The 22730-nt window shown below is 38.8% G+C and overlaps 1 protein-coding gene across 1 annotated transcript in view; it reads left to right on the top strand.

Moving 5' to 3' along the window:
* Positions 1-74: 74 nt before the first annotated feature.
* ChT (choline transporter) overlaps positions 75-22730 on the top strand; it is a 46657-nt gene continuing 24001 nt past the window's right edge. The window contains exons 1-4 of the mRNA XM_074096694.1: positions 75-544; positions 965-1152; positions 10528-10635; positions 11965-12120. Of these exons, the coding sequence (XP_073952795.1) occupies positions 987-1152; positions 10528-10635; positions 11965-12120 (430 nt within the window). The 5' untranslated portion in view covers positions 75-544; positions 965-986. The remainder of the gene's footprint in view (positions 545-964; positions 1153-10527; positions 10636-11964; positions 12121-22730) is intronic.

Genomic DNA, 22730 nt, shown 5'->3' with positions numbered 1-22730 from the left:
GTACGTCGGTACGGGCGGGAGGTGGCGCGGGACATGCGCGCGGCGGCGGCCGGGGACCAATGACGTCAGGGGATCGATCGGGCCGCGCACCCGCGCCGCGCCAGTACGCTCCTGTCAGTTTGGCAGCACGTGAACAGCATCCCCACGATGAGGCCGAGGGTTACGTAACGCGCGCGCCGACCGAGTGCATGTCGGCAGGGGGCACCGTGCGCTCATGTGCGGGCTAAGCTTTAGGACCAGGAACAGCCCTTCGCAGAAAACCTCCCTCCGATGGGGCGACAGCTGCGGCTGCCCGCCCGCCTGGCCTAGCCTGCCCGCCGGCTCCGCGACACTCCCGGACTCCTCTAGTTAAACATTAGTGGCTACCATTTGTTAAACGCGCACCGGTGCATACGAATAGTGTTATATTTAGATGATTACATTTTGGATGATACGTTGTTTGAATCTGGTATACTTGAATCAAGAAATGGACGGACAGAACTGAGGTTGTGCGAGGAGTCTGTGGAGTGGCGTGGACTTAGTCCTCACATTGTCTTACTAAAAAGTAAGTACCTATACCTAGTGCCATCCACGAAGACGCGTGATTTTGTAAAAATTAGACATTAATGACGTTGTAATAGGAACCACGGCACGCGTCATCGTGAGTGACTCTACCTATATCTATTGTCTTTCCATTCAATTCAGTTTTATCTAACGATCCAGTCCAGAACACAAAAATAACCTCATTCATTGTTTAAGCGAGCTCGGATCTTGCTACGGAATTTTGATATCGTTCACTATTTACCTTCTTTTACAAGAGCTTTTGATTCCTCCGCACAGTAGCGTAGTCTGCACAAAGAAGGTGCTTTATGAATAATATCAACAATTAACCAATCTAACTTTATGAAACCCATGGTTATCTGACCGCGTGTTTATAACTTAAGCCGCTATTCTTTGTTAACTCTTATTGTCCAATACTGAACAGGAGGAGACCGAAATCAGGCAAGATGATCAACATAGCAGGGGTGATTTCGATCATCCTGTTCTACGTGCTAATCCTGGCGGTGGGCATCTGGGCGGGGCGTAAGAAGCCGGCCGGCAACGACTCCGAGGAGGAGGTCATGTTGGCCGGGCGGTCCATCGGGCTCTTTGTCGGTATCTTCACAATGACTGGTGAGTACCCACCGACACAAAGTATACAAATGCTCACGTCTCAAAGCATGAAGCGCAAAATACAAAGACACTTGGTATGCAAAGAACAAACGTGGATATCCGAGACAATACTTTCGTTCCAAAGCTATTTTTATCATATCTGAAAATTGCAAACTAGAACTGATGTGGTACGATACGAATACATCAGATTTAAACGTTCACGTATTACCTAAAGATCTAGATGTATAAAGGTCTAGATGCATAGGTAATAAGTATTGTTTGTAGATTGGTGTTGAGTCGCATACATAACACGTGTATCTAAAATACTTGTAAATTGATTTTGTTTTCCAGTTTTTCCCCGGAGGTGCCTAGAACAATCGTTCACGCAATGTACGATGTTGTTTATTTGCTATACTTACGAGTGTGTACGAGGTACGCCAGGCTATTATAGTAGGATCGTTTGATTGGGTAACACTGAGTATCCAACACAGTAAATAGCAATAAGTTCAGAGTACAATATGAAAATATGAGATTTTTTCAACGAATAAGCGGGTCACCTGATGGTAGTTGAGCGACCCATGCACCCCCACAACACCAGAAGTTTGCAGATGCATTGCCAGCCTGTATTGTTGAAATATACTTAAAGCTTTCGTGAGCCGGTATTATCACTGCCTGTCTTGTTCTCCACATCGGAACACAGCAACGCAAGCCCTGCTGCATTATTGAATTGTTTCATATTGTATCTATGTATTTTACAATCGTATTGGCAACGTGTCTATAAGTATAATAATAATAGTTAGGCGACCAAGTGGGTATTCGCAAAGTTATCGTCCACGTACTGTTGATAGACTGATATTGTTGGTTGAATAAATATGTGCTTTTCTACCGGGTGTGGCCTGTAATACGAGCAAAAAAATAAAACGTAGATCATCCTGGTCAAACTGAACAACATTAGTTCAGCGACTTTTAAAAATAATGGAGTCTTTGAATTTTCCTTTTTTCACACAAATTAAATACTGCTATCGATGTACGCCATCCTAGAACACAACTGACGTCGTCTGTCACGCTACAAACATCAATCATTTTGCTTTAAGTACATTGCTTCTTCGAATAAACTTAAAAGTGTATTAATAAAAATTCAAAAACTAATTATTTTTAAAAGTCGCTGAACTAATGTTGTCCAGTTTGACGAGTATGATCTGTGTTTTAGTTATTTGCTCATATTACAGGCCACACCCGGTACCTACATCAAACCATTAGGTTATTAGTTAATATATGGGTAAATATGATAAACAATACCGGTAAAGATAATCTATATATATAAAAGAAAGTCGTGTTAGTTACACCATTTATAACTCAAGAACGGCTGTACCGATTTGGCTGAAAATTGGTGGGGAGGTAGCTTAGAACTAGGAGACGGACATAGGCTACTTTTTATCCCGATATTCCCACGGGATAGGGATAAAATCTCAAAATAACAACCGCTGGGCTAAGAGCCGTGAAATTTGGTATGTGGCTAGCTGGTCGTCTGGAATAACTCATAGGTTACTTTTTATCCCGATATTCCCACGGGATACCTAGGGATAAAATCTCGAAATAACAATCTCGGGGCTTAGAGCCATGAAATTTGGTATGTAGGTAGCTGGACCTCTGGAATAACAACACATAGGCTACTTTTTATCCCGATATTCCCACGGGATAGGGATACACACACACAAACACCACGCCTGTATTCCCAAATGGGGAAGGCAGAGCACACGAAACGTTACCACTTTGGAGCCACTTTTAGCAATTTTAGGTTTAAAATTTGTCAAAAAAAGGTACAATAGAGATAAAATCTCGAAATAATAACCGCTAGGCTTAGAGTCATGAAATTTGGTATGTAGGTAGCTGGACATCTGGAATAACACATAGGCTACTTTTTATCCCGATATTCTCACGGGATAGGAAAATCTTGAAATTTCAGCACTGGGTTTAGAATCTTGAATTTGTACAATACGGTATTTGACAACTCCTGATTTTGCCATATCTTAATATTATTATGAAAATACAGATAGTGTTTAGCGAAGAGAAAATTTAAATCGGTTGAAAATAGGATCTATATACATGTCTCTTTTTCAAACGCTTTTCTCTATGCAGCAAGTATGACGGTACTGGCGTGTGACGTCACATGCCAGTATGTCTTTCTCTGTCTAATCTTGAATTTCAAACCTTTATAACTTTGTTATTTGAAAAGGAAGCTTAAAATTGTTTTTCTATTCGATAACAGGCATTGTGTAGTTTTAATATATAAAACATATACAAAATAGTCAAATACCGTATTGTTCACATTCACAACACAACCTCAATGAAAACCACAATATAAATTTTGGAAATAATCATTTATAATAAGTAATGGTGTCCTAACCTGACTTTGTTTTATTTAATCCTTATTATTCTAATAAACTTTAACGTTATGTTTATTTATACTCATTCAGTTACGTTAGTAAAATCCTACATTGTTCAGCTAAAAGTTACCACGACATTCATTGTTTGCCTGTTAAGTAGGCGGTACGAAGTTCGCCGGGACAGCTAGTAGGTACATATATAATAGGTGACCAGGTTCCTACTCATTTTTCTCCCTAAATTATCAGAGAGCGTCACAGAAATATATAAAATACAATATGCCCGTTTTAGACCTACAAGTTGCATTACATTGCGGCCGCTCGATTGACCACTACAAACTCTTTCGCTTTACGGTCTCGCAATGTAATGCAACTTGCACGATTATTCTTGCAGATCTTATCCAGAAAACTTTAAGCCGAGTTTAGACTTGCAAGAAAAATCGTGCAAGTTGTATTATTACATTGCGAGGCCGCCGTAAAGCCAATGAGTTTAGTGGTGATCGAGCGCCGCAATGTAATGCAACTTGCGCGCTTTTTCTTGCAAGTCTAAACTCAGCTTAAGCTAAGGCTTAACGCAAGTTTAAAATGGTTTGATGGAACACACGTCATTTGATGACAAAAGAATGTTGATGAGATTGTCTTCCATTTGAATTCCTTTTGCAATTAAAACCACAAACCAAATTTTCCGTCCAAAGGCGCTCTTCCGTATTTTCGCCACAATCCGCCGAATTAGCTAAGTAAATGCCACCGTGTTTTTGTGCTTAATGTTCGCGGTTTGTTTAAGAATCATAAACCAGTGATAACGAATTGTAATTTGGCAAATGGGGCCAGCCGGAGCAAAGGTCGCGGAATGTAAAATAGGGGTCCATCGACTCGCGGCTATTCCGGCGGCGACCCGAGCAGGGTCGGTAGCTTTTTAGAGTTATTATGCATAATGTATAAGGGTTGTCTTATACAGTTTTTGCAACCTTCACTCTAGATTTGTTTTTAAATATTTGGAAAAGAAATCTTTATCTACCCAATAGTGTCGAGCAGTCGTATACAGATAAAATTTTCATTTAAAAATCAAATCATCATCTCCATCTAGGTCTATACTCGGTATAGGTACGCCCGCCCCCGAGTGGGGAGGGCAAATGCCTCCTAGTTATTCTGAGCCAATAGTTCCCGCGCAGACAAAGTTGGTATTGAGAACTTCTTACACACCATTGAATTTCTACGTCGGTGTGTGTAGATGTAAATTTCCTCTTGATGTTTATTTTAATACTTAACATGGTGATGTAATATTTATACTTAAGATCTGTTAAGGTGTGTGCTCTGTGCCACTTGCTCGTTTGCCATCCAGTCGAATAAAAAAAAAGTACAATTTTACCCGTGATGAACAAATAAACTACATATTTGTATTTGTATTTATAAACTCCGTAAAACTCAAGAGATGCGAGCAGGGCTCAAATAGAATCCATCATCACAACTTGTTTCCTGGCGGCCTAAGCGATTCTAATTATTCACCATGGAGCTGGCCCTCGGAGTCTCATTTTTAACTTTAATGTAGATATTGTATGTCTAATAATAATAGAATACGATATTATACACGAGGGTTGGTCGCGGAGGGCGCGACCTTATCGCTAGATCCTGCGCTCATTTTCCATTCCATTTGTATTTCCCATGTTCCCGAGATCGTACAAGGCAGTGAGGCAGTGAGTGTTCGGAAGACAAATTAATAATTGTACTGGAACAAGAGCAAGATCAAGCATAGAGATAACTTTTTAGAGCAATTCAGAGGATTAAGTAAAATTCCAGTTGTGCAACTAAAAGTTTGTGTCGAGTCCTGAAAGAAAATGTCTAGTCAGTCAGTGGGTTGGTCAAATTTTTATTTTATTGGTATAGATAGTTCATCATCATCATCATCATCCCAGCCTATATACGTCCCACTGCTGGGCACAGGCCTCCTCTCAGAACAAGAGGGCTTGGGCCATAGTTCCCACGCGGGCCCAGTGCGGATTGGGAACTTCACACGCACCATTGAATCGCTTCGCAGGTTTGTGCAGGTTTCCTCACGATGTTTTCCTTCACCGCAAAGCTCGTGGTAAATTTCAAATGTAATTCCGCACATGAATTTGGAAAAACTCAGAGGTGCGAGCCGGGTTTGAACCCACGACCCTCTGTTTGAGAGGCGATAGGTCAAACCACTAGGCCACCACGGCTTCAAGATAGTTGCTTATAGATAGTTGTGTGAATATAAAATTTAAGTTTATAATTCCGTACTTAAATTGCTTCACCACCCTAAGCGGTAGGTAATACCATTACTAATTAAAAACAGCTGTGTTTAGACCACCACCATTCGGCTTTGAATATTACATGCATCCTCGAACAGTTGTCGTAATTATCGTTATCAATCATCGATATTATTACTGGCTACATTGTAGCATTCGAACGCTACAAAATATTAAGGCCGCTTGTAGACGTCCGTTGTTTTTACCGGACAACGGACCGATTTATGCCGGAATTACGGTGTTGTGTGGCTTACAATGTGTGTACATGCACGACACTAATCCGGCGACTTTTCGCCGGATGCATCGCAGCCTCCCCTCGGCGCGACGGACACCGGTCCGGCGTAAGAAAGGCGATCATCCATGCCAGTATATTGGTGTATAAAGACGCTACGGGACGTATCGCCCGTTTTCTGTTAATTAGCCGCTGCTTACTTGCTGCCATCCATCCGGTAAAAATGGATATCACCGTTTATAGACGGTCCTTGTCCGGTGAAAACGACGGACGTCTACACAAGCGGTCTAACTTTCTCTATGTTCTTGCTGTATCCGACTCGAAGGACTATTCCATACTCTGACTGAACTCAAAGTGATTACAGAGGCCTTATTATTATCTAACGCACTTGGATGGAATCACAATTGTTTTCACCACATCTTTCTGTCACATGGCTTAAGACGAGGGTAGAAAGAGATGGCGAATGCAATAGCGAACGTTAGCGCGTTAGACAATATTATTATGTACGGCCTCAGTACTAGTAATTGTCCTCAAATCTCTTTCCGGTGCCGGGACTGCACTTGTGCGTAAAGTTATACCGGGTGTGGCCTGTAACACGAGCAAATAATTAAAACATAGATGGTACTCGTCAAACTGAACAACATTAGTTCAGCGACTTTTAAAAATAATTTTATTTTTATTACACTAAAGTTTATTTGAAGAAGATGTAATAAAGCAAAATGTTTGATATTTGTAGTGTCACAGGCGACGTCAGTTGTGTTCTAGTATGGCGTACATTGAATTTACAATTAAGTTTGTTAGAAAAAAAAAAGTTAAGTTTTATTTTAATTAAGTGGGACCATGATGATCCAATTACCGGTAACGTGTAGAACCCCTGTTTTTAATAATATCCCCGGTTCTGGGCCACACACTGTATAACCTAACAAACTTAGAAAAGTTGCTACAGACCCGAAATTGCCATTTTAAAGTTTAATAAGAACCGCCGCAAGGAAATTAGCTGTTCAGTAAAAGAATGCATCGAAATCGGTCCGTCGATTTGAGAGCTACGATGCCGCAGCCAGACAAACAGACAGATAGACATTGAAACTATAATACCACTATTTTTACGTCGGGATTTAAAAACGGCATTAGTCAAAAGCTGTGAAAACACAATGCATAAAGTACTGAATGCGTTAACACGATATGTATAAAAAAAAACACAGAAATTAACTTTTCAGTTATCTTATACCGAGTGTGGCCTGTAATATGAGCAAATAATTAAAACATAGATCATACTCCTCAAACTGAACAACATTAGTTCAGCGACTTTTAAAATAAATTAGCTTTTTTAATTTTTATTACACTTAATATTATTCGATAAAGCAATGTAAAGCAAAATGCTTGATGTTTGTAGCGTGACAAGCGACGTTAGATGTGTTCTAGGATGGCGTATTTAATTTGTATGAAAAAAGGAAAATTCAAAGACTCCATTATTTTTAAAAGTCGCTGAACTAATGTTGTTTTGTTTGACGAGGACGATCTGTTTTAATTTTTTGCTCGTATTACAGGCCACACCCGGTATTATATTCTACGATTCACTTTAGTGCAACTTAATTTGCTGTGTTATCATTATTAATTTTTATCTGCAGTCTGTTTGTAAAATAAACTTTTGGTTGATCACGTAATGACATTAAATAAAGTACATATTTCATTATAATTAAAATTAAACTAATAACTAAACTATAATTAGAAAAAAAATGTAAAAGTATCGCCTCGCGGCCGCGGCATGAGCCCAAAGATACCGGCAACATTGCCTCGCTATAAAGCAATGCTTTTATACTTTTGTTTCATTTAATCAGCAGCAATGCTAGCTTGCTGGCGTAAGATAATCTCATAGCACGTTTAACGTGAGTTTATTTTATACAAAATATATTTTGGCGAGTTATAAATACATTTCAAGCAGCTACAAGAAGTTGTAGACATAATCACCTGAGTGGGCCCCGGGCACTCGTCGTGAGCCATTGGCCCCGTCTGCGGCGCGGCCCTGCATAGTAATGGGGTCCCCACTCGAGACCCTAGAGGCTGATTCTTCAGAGTTATGTTCAGTTAGACAATCTATATATATAAAAGAAAGTCGTGTTAGTTACACCATTTATAACTCAAGAACGGCTGTACCGATTTGGCTGAAAATTGGTGGGGAGTAGCTTAGAACTAGGAGACGGACATAGGCTACTTTTTATCCCGATATCCCAACGGGATAGGGATAAAATCTCAAAATAACAACCGCTGGGCTAAGAGCCGTGAAATTTGGTATGTGGCTAGCTGGTCGTCTGGAATAACTCATAGGTTACTTTTTATCCCGATATTCCCACGGGATACCTAGGGATAAAATCTCGAAATAACAATCTCGGGGCTTAGAGCCATGAAATTTGGTATGTAGGTAGCTGGACCTCTGGAATAACAACACATAGGCTACTTTTTATCCCGATATTCACGGGATAGGGATACACACACACAAACACCACGCCTGTATTCCCAAATGGGGAAGGCAGAGCACACGAAACGTTACCACTTTGGAGCCACTTTTAGCAATTTTAGGTTTAAAATTTGTCAAAAAAAGGTACAATAGAGATAAAATCTCGAAATAATAACCGCTAGGCTTAGAGTCATGAAATTTGGTATGTAGGTAGCTGGACATCTGGAATAACACATAGGCTACTTTTTATCCCGATATTCTCACGGGATAGGGAAAAATCTTGAAATTTCAGCACTGGGTTTAGAATCTTGAATTTTGTACAATACGGTATTTGACAACTCCTGATTTTGCCATATCTTAATATTATTATGAAATACAGATAGTGTTTAGCGAAGAGAAAATTTAAATCGGTTGAAAATAGGATTTATAGTGATTTTTTGAAAAATCTATATACATGTCTCTTTTTCAAACGCTTTCTCTATGCAGCAAGTATGACGGTACTGGCGTGTGACGTCACATGCCAGTATGTCTTTCTCTGTCTAATCTTGAATTTCAAACCTTTATAACTTTGTTATTTGAAAAGGAAGCTTAAAAATTGTTTTTCTATTCGATAACAGGCATTGTGTAGTTTTAATATATAAAACATATACAAAATAGTCAAATACCGTATTGTTCACATTCACAACACAACCTCAATGAAAACCACAATATAAATTTTGGAAATAATCATTTATAATAAGTATTGGTGTCCTAACCTGACTTTGTTTTATTTAATCCTTATTATTCTAATAAACTTTAACGTTATGTTTATTTATACTCATTCAGTTACGTTAGTAAAATCCTACATTGTTCAGCTAAAAGTTACCACGACATTCATTGTTTGCCTGTTAAGTAGGCGGTACGAAGTTCGCCGGGACAGCTAGTATATTATATAACTAGATATATGGTGTGCTTGAACGGGCTTCGAGTGTCACTCTTGTTTTATATCAAAAGTACTTTTAATTGCTATTTTTGAGTTCGGAATATATAGATATATTAGATTTTAACGCAGGTATACTCGCTTGGACCGCGAACTCAGCAGTGATCGGCGATTTGTTTGCGACTAGGGTCAATGACTTCAATCTTAATGTTAATATGTATATCCTATATTAATATCGAACTGGCTTGTCTTATAAAGCCAAGAAAAGTTTAAGTATTTAAGTTTTACGCAACCACGCTATGAATAATTCGATAAGGGATTAAGTAGGAGCGAGAAGATATGCCCAACTATGCCATACTATGGCCCAAGCCCTCTTGTTCTGAGAGGAGGCCTGTGCCCAGCAGTGGGACGTATATAGGCTGGGATGATGATGATGATGATGAGAAGATATGCCAAGATACCTAATTAGTCTCTTTCTCTTGGATAAGTAGGTCAAATTAATCAATATATTTGATTTTCACTAACAGAAACTGTAAAGTAAGTGTGTTCAATAGGAGCAAGAAACTTTATTGTCATAAAAAAACTTGAATTTAATAAACTCTTCACATACTTTAAACGAGTTTAAGCTCGAAATAACGCCCGTTATTTTTGGAAAAAAAAAATGTTTATTCGTTAGCTAAATAGACTTTACATAATAGTGGCCGGGACGTCCTTATAAGCTTGAAAAAGCCTGTGCCAGGAGGGACCACTCCTCCTCCTCATTTTTAAACTCTAACCCTTAAGCAACTAGAAACTTATTGTGATGAAAGTTACAACATCCTTTAATGATTTTGTCGCCACATATTGAATCCTAAATCATTGTTTTTATGCACTCACTAACACAATGACAGGCATTTCTCTGACTTTTGGCGATGACGCAAATGGTCTTAGACAGGGTAGGACTGGAAAGACCCCGGCTCCCTTCAGTTTCAGGGCCCGGACCCTAACCTAACCTGCCTGCCACTTGGCCAGGCCCGTGAGGGATATCGGTGGCTGGGGTCCTACTAGCAAACTCCGTCTCGTCTATATGGCCAGTCTGACGCCTGTCTTAGGTATTAGGTAGGTAGCAAGGATACTGACGTAGCTGGTTGTTGCAGCGACCTGGGTGGGCGGCGGCTACATTAACGGCACGGCGGAGGCGATCTACACGTCGGGGCTGGTGTGGTGCCAGGCGCCCTTCGGCTACGCGCTCTCGCTCGTGTTTGGTGAGTGATACCACTTGCTTGTAATCTCGGATTACATAATCAATCATCCTCCTACAGCAGAAACGTGATAGACGACTGGAATCCCATAATTCGATCAGGTTCTTAGCCTACATGGAGCACGATTTAATACAGAATCAGGTAATGTGTGTTACGGACTGTAAGAGGCACTTATCTCCAGTCACGTCTATGAAATCCTATATCTTACTTAATTCTGGTCAAAGTTTGGCCTTTTGTGGGATTAAGAAAGATTTTCCTTTTACGTGCATAGTTACTAAAAAAATTATCTCAATGCCAAATTTCAGCTCTCTAGGTATCGTGGAAGTATTACTTCATTTTGATGATTCCTAATCAGTCAATCAATAACTAGAGTTACAAATTTGCGTAAATCTGTAACTCTATTACATCTAAATGAATGAAACCAGCATCTAGAAATTGTAGGGTTTTTATAAGCACCGTTATCTTATCAAATGAGCAGAGTTTAAGCCTTCCACTGTTAGACAGAGGCATGAACCACGCTGAAATGATTCGAAATAAAATTGGTACGGCAGTTTACCATGTACGGGGGTACTGCCGTGCCCTCAGATGATTAACATTTGGTGCAAATTGAGCAAGCATGCCAGGTCGCTTGGCACCGTGCCACCAAAGCGAAGTTAGTGAGGTTACTTCATTTTATAAGGAGATTATGTATACCGAACTATGTTGTATTGATATATTTTATACCTAGTGCCATCCACGAAAACGCATGATTTTGTCAAAATTAGCCATTAATGACATTGTAATAAGAACCACGGCACGAATCATCGTGAATGACTCTACCTATACAAGTTATGGCAAAATGAATCCAACGCACATCCCTGAAAAGATTTTTGCAATAAATTCACGATGGCGTCATGTCTGGGCCGTAGAACGTCCACTGTTGGACAGAGGCCTCCCCCATAGACCTCCAGTTGCTTCGGTTGGAGGCGCTCTGCATCCACCGCGGACCCGCAGCCATGAACTACATCTTGGAGTTCTTTCTTATGTCTCCAAAACAAACGATGAAATGTACACAATTTCCCAATTTTTAAATTGACAATATGGATGGACCAGCGAGCCATGACATGTATAATAATTACTAAATTACCTGACGCTTCGGTGATAATGTAGCGGCCGTAGAAACAAATAGACTGGAGTGATATGAGGGTAAAATGGCAGAGAAGCATCGTGGTAATTTTAGCAATCTGTTCTGACTAACCTGGCTATGCTAATTATCATGAGATGTTGCTTCAAATTTAGTTCCGTGGTTTCTAAAATCCATGGTTTGTAACCTGCTGTGTGTTTGTGGCGCAGGCGGCATATTCTTCGCGAACCCGATGCGCAAGCAGGGCTACGTGACGATGCTGGACCCGCTGCAGGACTCGTTCGGCAGCCGCATGGGCGGGCTGTTGTTCCTGCCGGCGCTCTGCGGCGAGGTCTTCTGGGCGGCCGGCATACTCGCTGCGCTCGGTAACATATACACATCACTTGTTTTTATCACCAGTACGTGGCGTGCACGGTTTTAAACCCAGTTTAGGGCCTACGCTAGCTGACGCAGTTTGCACGGAGCGGGTGGGCGCCTAATGAGCAGCGCATTTTACCTGCACCCGCGTCCGCAGGCGTGCGCTCGCGCAGTGCACCCGAGCTAGCTAGCGTAGACTCTTAAACCTGCAAGAAAAATCGTGCAAGTTACAACACACTGGGAGGCCTTAAAGCTTATGAGGTTGAAGTGTCAATCAAGGGCCGCAATCTAATGCAACTTGTACGATAATTTCTTGCAGGTCTAAACTGGGCTTTTGAGTATCTCTCCCCGTGGTGTTCGTTAAAGCGACTAACGGACCTGTAGGGCTACTACGAAATTCGAAAATCGAAGTTCGTATCGTACCGTCCCGCTGACGCTAATATTATTTCATAATACTCTATTATGCCTCTCCCTCTGGAGAGGGATGATTTTCGAATTTCGTAGTGGCCCTACTAATGTGAGAGAGTGGGCAGCAGCGCTCTGTTACCAACTACGAAATCCGGTCTCCAGCACTGCGGTGTAGAAGGCAATAGGAAGCCACCACACAATTTGTCCAAGAAAGTCGTCATTAAGGCTTACTACTGATTTACAGCCGACGGCAATGACCACTCTGTCAAGTTAACTTATGACGATAAGTCTTCCAAGTTAACTTTCAAATTTTCAGTGTAAGGCTGCGGCTCCACTGAGACGGAGACGAGCGGAGAGGAGACGTGTAGAGACCAATCCCTACACGTCTGATAATGAGGCGGAGACGTGATGTGGATTCGCAACTAATATGATTACACGTCGCCTCTCCGCTTCGTTCGTCTCCGCCTCAGTGGAGCTGCACCCTAACAGTAGAGTTAGCTACGGAGCAGGCTGACCTACACAGGTTTGTTAAAAAAGTTTTTGAAATACTTAGTGAGGATCTAAAACTATCACTATAATGAACGTTCTGATGCTGTAAATCGCTTGCTGACCGGGCATTCTTACCGACTCGTAGCTTTCTGATTTCAATTAATTTCAACAGAATCGGAAGGTTTCGAATTGGCCCGAACGGTTTATGATTATAAATTTTGAAAATGTAATCTGGCGCGTGTTATTTCATTGAGTTAATTCTGAAAATAATTTTGGTTTAGTAAGGACGGTTAACAAGTAATGGCTTGATAATGTTCAAAATGGTCTCCGTCCCGACTTAGCTTAATTGCAGCACTTAACAAAATAACTAATTAGGATGGCGTTTTGCCTTTGTGAAGAAATTTCGTTAGGAAATTAAACGTTCATTCAAAATAATATTTTACTAAAAAAGCCTGAAATAAGCCGAACTGTTTGGAATTGTTGATAATATACGCAGAATGTAGGTTTCTTATACAGGATGAAATTTTGATCGTGATACAAAATTAGTGTTTCCAGCTCAGTTACAGTCGAGTTCAAAAACTTGTGAGCAAAATTTGATCAAAAATATCTGAACACGACTCTATTGTTAACGGCGTAGAAACGTGTTCAGATATTAATGATAAATTTTTGCTCACAAGTTTATGAACCGCAAGTTTATCCGACTCTGTTAATTGTCACGGTCGTTATGTACCGAACACATTTGTTGAAATTGTCCGCTAAAATTAGGGATGATCCAATTAAATCACGAACTCAATGTATGGAAACTGCAAATCGGACAAATTAAAGGCAAAAGCTAGTATTAAATGTATTGTCCATAATTAACTTTCACGCTATAAGTAGACATTTTGTTCCAGATCTCATCTCAGTATTAGGACGAATCACAACTCACAGGTTTTGAAAATTCCAAAATAATCGGAATTAAAGTTATCTTCGAATTATTATGGAATACTTCAGCAGACAGTTGGGTCAGTTAACTGAAAAATGTACTTAAATGTTTTTCAGGATTTCTTAATTGTCGTTGGCAAATGTTTCCATACATTAATCGATGTTCAAGTATTTAATGTAAGTCAAAGGCGTCACTACATTTTCAATGAAAAATTCCAAAAAATCTTTTAAAAAGGGTGTTCAGTCAACCCAATAATTTAACTTACTAAAATAGTAAGGAATAATTTTAAAACAAGAAAATCGTAACTATTAAAGTTACATTATTTATTTTACACTTTTGTTCAAATGAGTTTTAGATTATTTTCTATTAGGTATGTTTAGTGTACTGTAGAGCAAATGTTCATTTCACATTTCTATAACTAGACTCGATGTTTTAGGTCGTTTCTTTTATGAAATTATGAAGAGGTTATTTTTATGCGCGTATTTTAAAACAGCCGTATTTTATACATACGGCTGATGATTAGCTAGAGGGACTTCTGATCACTCCCGTCGATTACCCAGTCTATCTGCGAGCAGATCAATTGTGGCACAATTTCCATTTGCAGTCAAATCTAGATCAATTAGTCTAATGGACAGAGAGGTGCAATCAGATCCACCGTGTCTGGTCCACGTCGGATCAACGCAGGCTAGACCTATAAATATACTTTGTTGAAATAACTCTGGGCTTGCTGTTGGAAGCACTTTGGTTTACGACCAGCACCGAGTGGGCGGGGCGGGACTTCAATTTGTTGGTAGCGTGAAATTTTATAAAGCTTTACGTTGGAAATAAATCAAAGAAAAGTATTTCGGGTACAGAGTACCAAGTGCAAAGCGTCATCATCTCGGCCTATATACGTCCCACTGCTGGGCAAAAGTATCTTTTCAGAATAAAAATAAGTCAATACCAAATGAATGAGATGTTTTGGGCTGTAGCCCAATAGGTCTGGTGTGGATCGGGAACTTCACATACACTATTGAATTGCTTGGTATGTGCAGTTTTCTTTCACCGTAAAGCAGGTGGTGAATTTGAAATGTATTCTCACACATGAATTATAAAAAAAAATTGGAGGTGCCAGCTCGGGTTTTAACCCACGATCCGCTGCGGGAATCAGGAAAGGAAATAGATTTAACGAAACCATTAGGATACCATGAGCCTAAACGAGCTGGGTGTAAATGAAATAGACGTACATAGCTTGAGTAACGAAAAATACAGTTTGTAGGTACTAAAGGAGTCCTGCTCTATCTCGGAAATATTTTTAACAAATTTTATTATTTCATCAAAGAAAAAAAATCTTTACGCTATAGAAGCTGTAGAGCCGTTTTGATTGAACCGCATTCAAAGTGAAGAGAACTCTCAACTTGCCAGTCAAGTGCCAGATACAATATATTTTGTACGCACATCAAAGAGACACTGTGCTATACTGTTTAGCTGTACCTACGTATTGTGTTTGTGTGTTCAGCTCAATTATGCGGCGAGCCTTTGTAACGCAAATAAGCTTCAGTGCTTGAATGGAGCGGAGTTAATAAACAACGTGGAGAAGATTGGTTTACGTTTAATACGATGAAAGAAAAGTGACCGTGAAGGAGAATGACAATGGAATTAAGTAGGTGTCCTGGGTAAAAATGCATTATAATTTGTACGTCAGTTTTATTATCAGAAATATTTGACACGTGTTTTGTGTAAGAAGAAGATAAAGCGCGCCAAGTTTCGGACATATGTTATCACTCGGTACATACTAATTTTTTTCTGAAGAACAGCCTTTTAAAGACAATGTTTATAATTAATGCAGCATTCGTAAGCAATATTATCGTTTTAGAATTAATGAATGCCTGTTATTTATTTGAAAGTTAATCATTACAGGCACTATTGTACAACAATTTGTCCCAAGTAGCAAAACCCAGATCACTTAATCGTATCGTAATACCTATGCGTTTGTTTAATTCCACCTTTAACGGAAAAAGAGGGCCTTTAAATTGATGCCGCGGGTAATTACAGAGATCTTATCTATAGATCAGATATCCATTCCAATCTGTTACGATAATTTAGGAAAGTATTTATTTACTTTAGAACTTTATGTAAATTTAACACAAAACCAGTCACAGTTGTCGTAACAATAGAATAATAAATTATAAAACATCTGAAATTACCACTAATTAATAAAAAACACTGCTTTGCCATTTAAATACCTAAAACCATCCCTCTAATCCCTCTATATGGATTTATCTGCAATAAATAAATATTAATATTATTATTATTAAAGCAACCTCGAAAGCTTTTTGTGATAAGTACTACATCACGAATTCTTCTTCATTAGCACAGGTAAAGCGATCAGTATTACCATCACATCCATATCTTGAGAAACTACGAGTATGGTTGGTAAGTGATTTTTTTAGACTGTTCTATTTTTAAATGATATTATAACGGATAACTCACGTTTTAAAGCGTGTTTAGCTCGACATGACGAGCTAAACTCGGTTTAAGACGTGAGTTATCCGTTATAATATCATTTAATATGAGTGAGTCTAACGGTAGTTTCATGTTCAAAATTGCTCTATGTTGCTTTTAAACCACTTTATACTCAAAAATATTGATCCCATAAGTATGAGATGCTGTTTTTCACATTATAGACCGCTTAGAAAAAGTGACATAACCCAAATGACACCTCACTCGCCTATTTTGTAAAATTTGCATTTTTAAAGCATTAGGGGTAGGAGTCTAAATTTTGGTAGGACTCAGCAGATCATCATTTCTAGTGCCAAGATTAAGTTATAAACAAAGTTTCATTGATGTACATATTTTGCCGCCAAAATATTATATTTTTCCTGTGCTACATTTAAATACATAACTAAAACAAGTTCATTATTGTGTCGTATCGCAACCTGAGTGTTTTGGTGACAATTGTATGGAAACTCAGCTTATTTTTACAATGTGTACCACAATGCATTTGCTTTGTAACTGGCAGAGGGCAACTGGAGGGCAGAGGGCGATGCCTAAGGGTAGGTTAAAAATTCACCCGCGCTCGGGGCTCGGGGCTGAGCAGCGACGCGCGGTGTTACAATATTCAAGGTACTTCGCACAGTGTAGAGGCACCTCTATGCAGTGCAATTACCTATACACTGAAGGAACAAATAAAGTTGTTTAAGTATATTCTGATATTGTATGTTTGATATGGATTATTGCGAATCATTTTATATTGTTTTGCGTTTCTCTCAAATTGCTGTAGTTCGCGATTCTGCCCAGATTTTTCTAATAGAGGTTGTTTATAAGTTTTATCTAAAGATTTTCAAATTATCACTGTAAGGGCGTGCTTCGAAGATTATTTTATGAGTAGTGTCCATGATTGGAACAGCGATTAAGGCCACGTTCTGTCTAATCTACGCAACAAGGTGTCTTAAATAATAATCAAGAGTTTCGCCAGGTGTTTGAGTCAAATTGATTGAGCACAATTTTTTTTCTCAGTTCAAACAAGGTTTAGAAAAATGTTTCCATACATAGAGCGATTTTGTTACAAGCTAATTAGCCAATTAAACCCAAATATTATTATTATTATTATTAATTTGCCTATACTGTATAAATAAAAAGCGAAATGTTCAAGTTGAGTTTAAAATACCGCTTTAGTACAACCTACCGGTATTTTAGTACAACCTACCGGTATTTTAGTACAACCTACCGGTGTTTTCGGCAATAGTGTTTGAAAGTAGACTAAAAATACCAGTACAGGCACCTGCAGAGGCGGAGCGTGCAAAAATTACTGACAGGTCCTACTGGCCGTAGAAATAGAGCCGTATCAGCTATTAACGCAAGCTTTGTTGTGTCAGATATTATTGCTGGTGACTGTACATACAAAATATTCTTAATTGGACACCACAAATCAGTAAAATAATTTTAGATACCGATATTTACGTACCCGTATTTTTGGTACCGGTTTCAACCCCTGGTCCTGCGTGGGGTAGCTCGAGCGCTGCGGGCGTTGTTGCGAGTGACGCGGCGTGACACGGTGCGCGGTAGGGATGTGATTGTGATTCCAATTTTGCAACACCATGAAGAACATCATTGAAATAGATGGATTATTTATTGAATAAAATTCTGTTTTTTAAGGTTTAAATAGTTGTTACCTAAGGTCAACGGCGATAGAAATGTTCTAAAATGGTATTTATTTATTGATAAAAACGTTGACATGATATTACAGTATAATACCAAATGCGTCACGAAACTTAAAGATATGTTTCAACAATAAAAGATAACAAAGTACTTATATGGTGGAACAATCAACACCTATCGTTCATCGCTTCTCATTGCCTCACAGAATCTCAAGCATTCATTATAAAATTATATAATGCTTCCTTGTAAAAGTCTCTAAAGTTAGTACGTTCTAAGTTAGTCTCTGAGTAACGTAATTTGACATTTGTCTAGACTTTAAGTATAATTCACAGCTTTAGTCCCTTTCTGAAATGTTGTCCTCATTGAATAATTTTGTGTAATGTGTAAATGGAAGGACAATATTCACGTCATTTATGATGTTTTCATACATTTCATATATTACTCGTTAAAATGTATTCCTTGCTACGATTCTCGTAGCCTGCGCTACAGACCTACGCCATACGTAGCAATGAATTTACATAAAATATAAAGTCATGATACATCCTTTTTGCCCATGCTTACTTTGTATTTTTTTCTCTATATTTACCTCTGTTTTCTGTTTTGTTTACTATACCGTGGTATTAAATAAACGGTCATTGTGTTTTATTGTATTGTAGGCATCCACTCAAAGTACAATTCTAAACGCGAACACAGGTAAAAGTAGGTACGAACCTTTGAGGTTTTTTTGACTATGATTTTAAACTATCTTATTCTCCTGCAGTGTGATATAAGTAAGTTTCAGTCTGAGATGAACTTTATTATTAAACTAGCGTTTACCCGCGGTTTCGCACGCGTAAATCATTAGATTACAATTAATTAATTTGATTTGATTGATTTTAATTAGGTTTTTAATAGTGGCTAAAAAGGTAAAAGCATTTATATAAAAATAATAGTAATAAATAAATTAAAAAAAAAAAAAAAAGATACAACTGAATCGAAATTCCGGGATTTTATTAAATTTTCGAGGGATTTCCCTAAAATTACATCGTGGTTTTCATTGACGTTAAATTAAAACACCCATGACAAAATTCATGACTCTAAACCCAGCAGTTGTTATTTAGAGATTTTATCCGTAACGCGTGGGAATATCGGAATAAAAAGTATTCTATGTTTCAATGCTTGTTATAAACTAACGTTTTAACAAATTTCATCCAAATCCGTCCAGCCGTTTCAGCGTGAAGAAGTAACAAACATACTCACTCACTCACAAACTTTCACATTTATAATATTAGTATGAATATGATTAACGACAAAGAGGCGAGCAATAATTTACGGATATTTTGTAGTTGTTTACTGAACATCTTAGGGATAAAAACTAGCGAGAGAGGGCGCTGGAGTAGATACGGTATTGATTGAGGCCAAGAATAGTCGACCAAGAGGCCTGCAGCCGAATCATCCCTGAGGAAACTGACACTTCAGGTTACTTCATAAATAATCGAACAATCACTAAGTCGAAATCCACGGGTATGAGAAGATAGTATAAAGTCAAAGTCAACTTATGAATCTACCATCGGTTCGGAAAGATCTCTGTTGAGAAGAATCCGGCAAGAAACTCAACGAGGTATATTTTTTTTAAACAGATTTACAATAGTATTAAATGATGATATCTATACATCACAAGTATTTAACACAACTTTATTTTTAACACAGTATACGGTAAACATGGTGAGGAAACCTGCACAAACTGCGAAGCGATTCAATGGTGCGTGTGAAGTTCCCAATCCGCACTGGGCCCGCGTGGGAACTATGGCCCAAGCCCTCTTGTTCTGAGAGGAGGCCTGTGCCCAGCAGTGGGACGTATATAGGCTGGGATGATGATGATACGGGTGGTTTGTGCAAGGTCCGTCCGGATCACTGCCTCTTACTCGCTGATCCTGTCGCCGTCCGGTGTGGAAAGTAGACAACCGATGAAATTACTGGTACATGAACTTTATCTTTACCCTCTAGGCTGGCCAGCTGGCGTTCTGGTGCCGCGGGAGCTCTTGGATGATGTCCACTCCCCGTTAGATGACCTTTTTAGTTTGCTACATTATGTCATTACCCCCCTCTTTGGTATCCTGCCGTGTCACCAAGTAACATAGTTTTAGTGCTAGTTTTGTCTTAGTCTTAGGTGGTACTTATGGAGCCAAAATAAACCTTTCTTTCTTTCTTTCATTAAACCGGCCAAGTGCGAGTCGGACTCGCGCACCGAGGGCTTTCTATAAATTTGTACGTATGTCTAAATGTGCTCTTTATTGAAGCAGTTGTAGGTATCTCAAAAAACCAGTGGTTGCAGAGCCCTGCGTCTTATACTTATTAGTTAGGACTCAATCTCTTACGTCGATCTGTTACGGTTCTTGTGATAACAGCCCTGTAACGGGCAGACAGACGTTTTGTGCGGCGATATTATTAGAGAGGTCAGACGTGATTGTTTGAATTCCGCACGTCTCTGCCTATATATGTAGGTAAAACACCATTAGAAATAACTACGATTTTAAAACAACTTGACAAATAAACATGGTTAATTACGTACATTGTCCCGAGCAAACAAAGCACGCAAAACGATAGTTTAAAATAAATTTTAGTTCGAAATATTCAGCCACCCGAGAATTCACTTCGCAAATAGTTTTCACTGACCAAATAACATAATGTTACTTTAATTAAAGGTGATTAAAGCGAAATGCCTCCATTAAATGGGTCAGGGTAAGCGAGGGCTCATTCTGTGCCCCCTCGTCCCCCGCCTGGGCAGGACAAAGTACGGCAATTTGACAGTGTCACTGGTACGCGACGAATAGTTGACGTTCGACATTTTTAAGCGGGACAGGATACTGAAATGCGTACATACTACAGCAGCAGTGAGGCAGATATTTGTATGAATAATACGAATGTTTGTTCTGGGGTCTTGGATGTTTTTTAACATGTATTTAGCTATATAAGTATGATTATACGAGCTTGTTCTTCCGAGAGATTATGTCATAATCTCTCGGAAGAACAAGTGAAGATAATGTAAATAATCGTGAATTATTAGCAATTGCTGTTTACCAATTAATGGGACCCACTTACTACTATACAAAAAAAGATCACACACTGTCAGTCACTGGAATGCAGGGTTTTAAATATAATATACCGGTATTATTCGTACCAGCTTCAAACTTTAATATCTACCAGTATTTTTGTACTGGTTTGATATTTCATGGCATTTATAGCAGAAATGTTCCACCTTGTTAGTGCGTGTAACCAGATGAATCAGAATCAGAAAAAATGTTTATTGTAGAACATAGCATTTGTATCGTTGGTAGAATATTGATGGAATTATGGATTTGGATCATCCTTGCAGCATGACTTTATAATGGCTAAGTACCTACAGTTTAATAAAAAAAGTGTCTTAACTAGTAACTTTGATACCTACTTTGATTTTTTTGCGGTTAAAATTCACGTTATTCGCCCTGTTAAATTCTGTTTAAATAGTAAATTTTTATTAGCTCAACGAAGAGTTTAAGAATCTCGAGCTTTCTGAGTGAAACGGAAGCCCTTCGGCGAACAAGCTTTTCATAATCCCGCGCCTGCAGCTTTCAAAGCTCTTACAGCCGCGTGAAACTTCCTGGTCTATCAGGAAATATTAAGTATTCATGCTTGAACCTGGATAGCTTCAATTTGTTTCTAGTAAGACCAGACTTTCATTTATGTTCATGTTATACCCCTCTTATGAATAACATGCCTTTTACTTATAGACAATAATGTTTATTTTTCTGTGTTTCAGACTTATTAGCATCAAAGTAATTATTGACTTTGCTAGTAAGTTACATAAAACACAGATAATGTACTGTTTAGCAGATAACTAAATACCTCATATTGCCAAAAAGGAAAAAAAATAGGAAACAAGCTGCTGAAAGGATAGTCTTAAATATAAGGGATTCAGTATGAGGTGCGCTTTTTTTCCTATAAAGCCAACTAGAACTGATGCACTATACATAGTCTACATATGTAGATATGTTTAAAATATATCTAAGTATATGAGCGGAGTATACCAGAAAATTATCGACACGACGGTAAAAAGTTGGTAATTAGGTCATGCTTATGATGGCAGGCTGAAATAAAAACTGTGTAATGACAAATGATGGGAGAGCGTCCGCCCCAATTTGGATTCGTCGCATGATTGAGCGAAGCCGTAAAACAGAGCGACGGGAAAACTTTGTAATTACATTACGGTTTGATATAAAATTTCAGGGAAATTCTAAGAAATTACTGCTCAGCGTGTTGCTCGTTGCTACAGATTTTATTCCTGTTTTATGGATTTATGAAATGAAATGAAATGAACTTTATTTGCTAGAAACGTGGTCATAATGATAATGGTAACGTGTGAATATATAAGTTCAACACAATTTCTACTTAATGAGTTTTTTATCGATTTTCTTGAATTATATCAAGGTGCGTAGATAAAGAGGTCTTGTTGAGGATCTTGCCGGATTTACCGTAGGTTTTTTCAGAACCGGTGGTAGATTTTTCGCCGTTCATAAGTGTTTGACTTTGAATTCCAAAATAAAAGGAGTTCAGCTTTTCCACGCTCCTATTATACAGGGTGGTACCAAATGATGATACTTTACTTAAACAGGCGATAGTGTAGCTTAAACTGAACAA

This window comes from Choristoneura fumiferana, chromosome 13, assembly GCF_025370935.1.
Source record: "Choristoneura fumiferana chromosome 13, NRCan_CFum_1, whole genome shotgun sequence".
Classification (NCBI taxonomy): domain Eukaryota; kingdom Metazoa; phylum Arthropoda; class Insecta; order Lepidoptera; family Tortricidae; genus Choristoneura; species Choristoneura fumiferana.
Note: the sequence above shows the minus strand (reverse complement) of the source record. Positions and strands in the feature narration are given on the sequence as shown.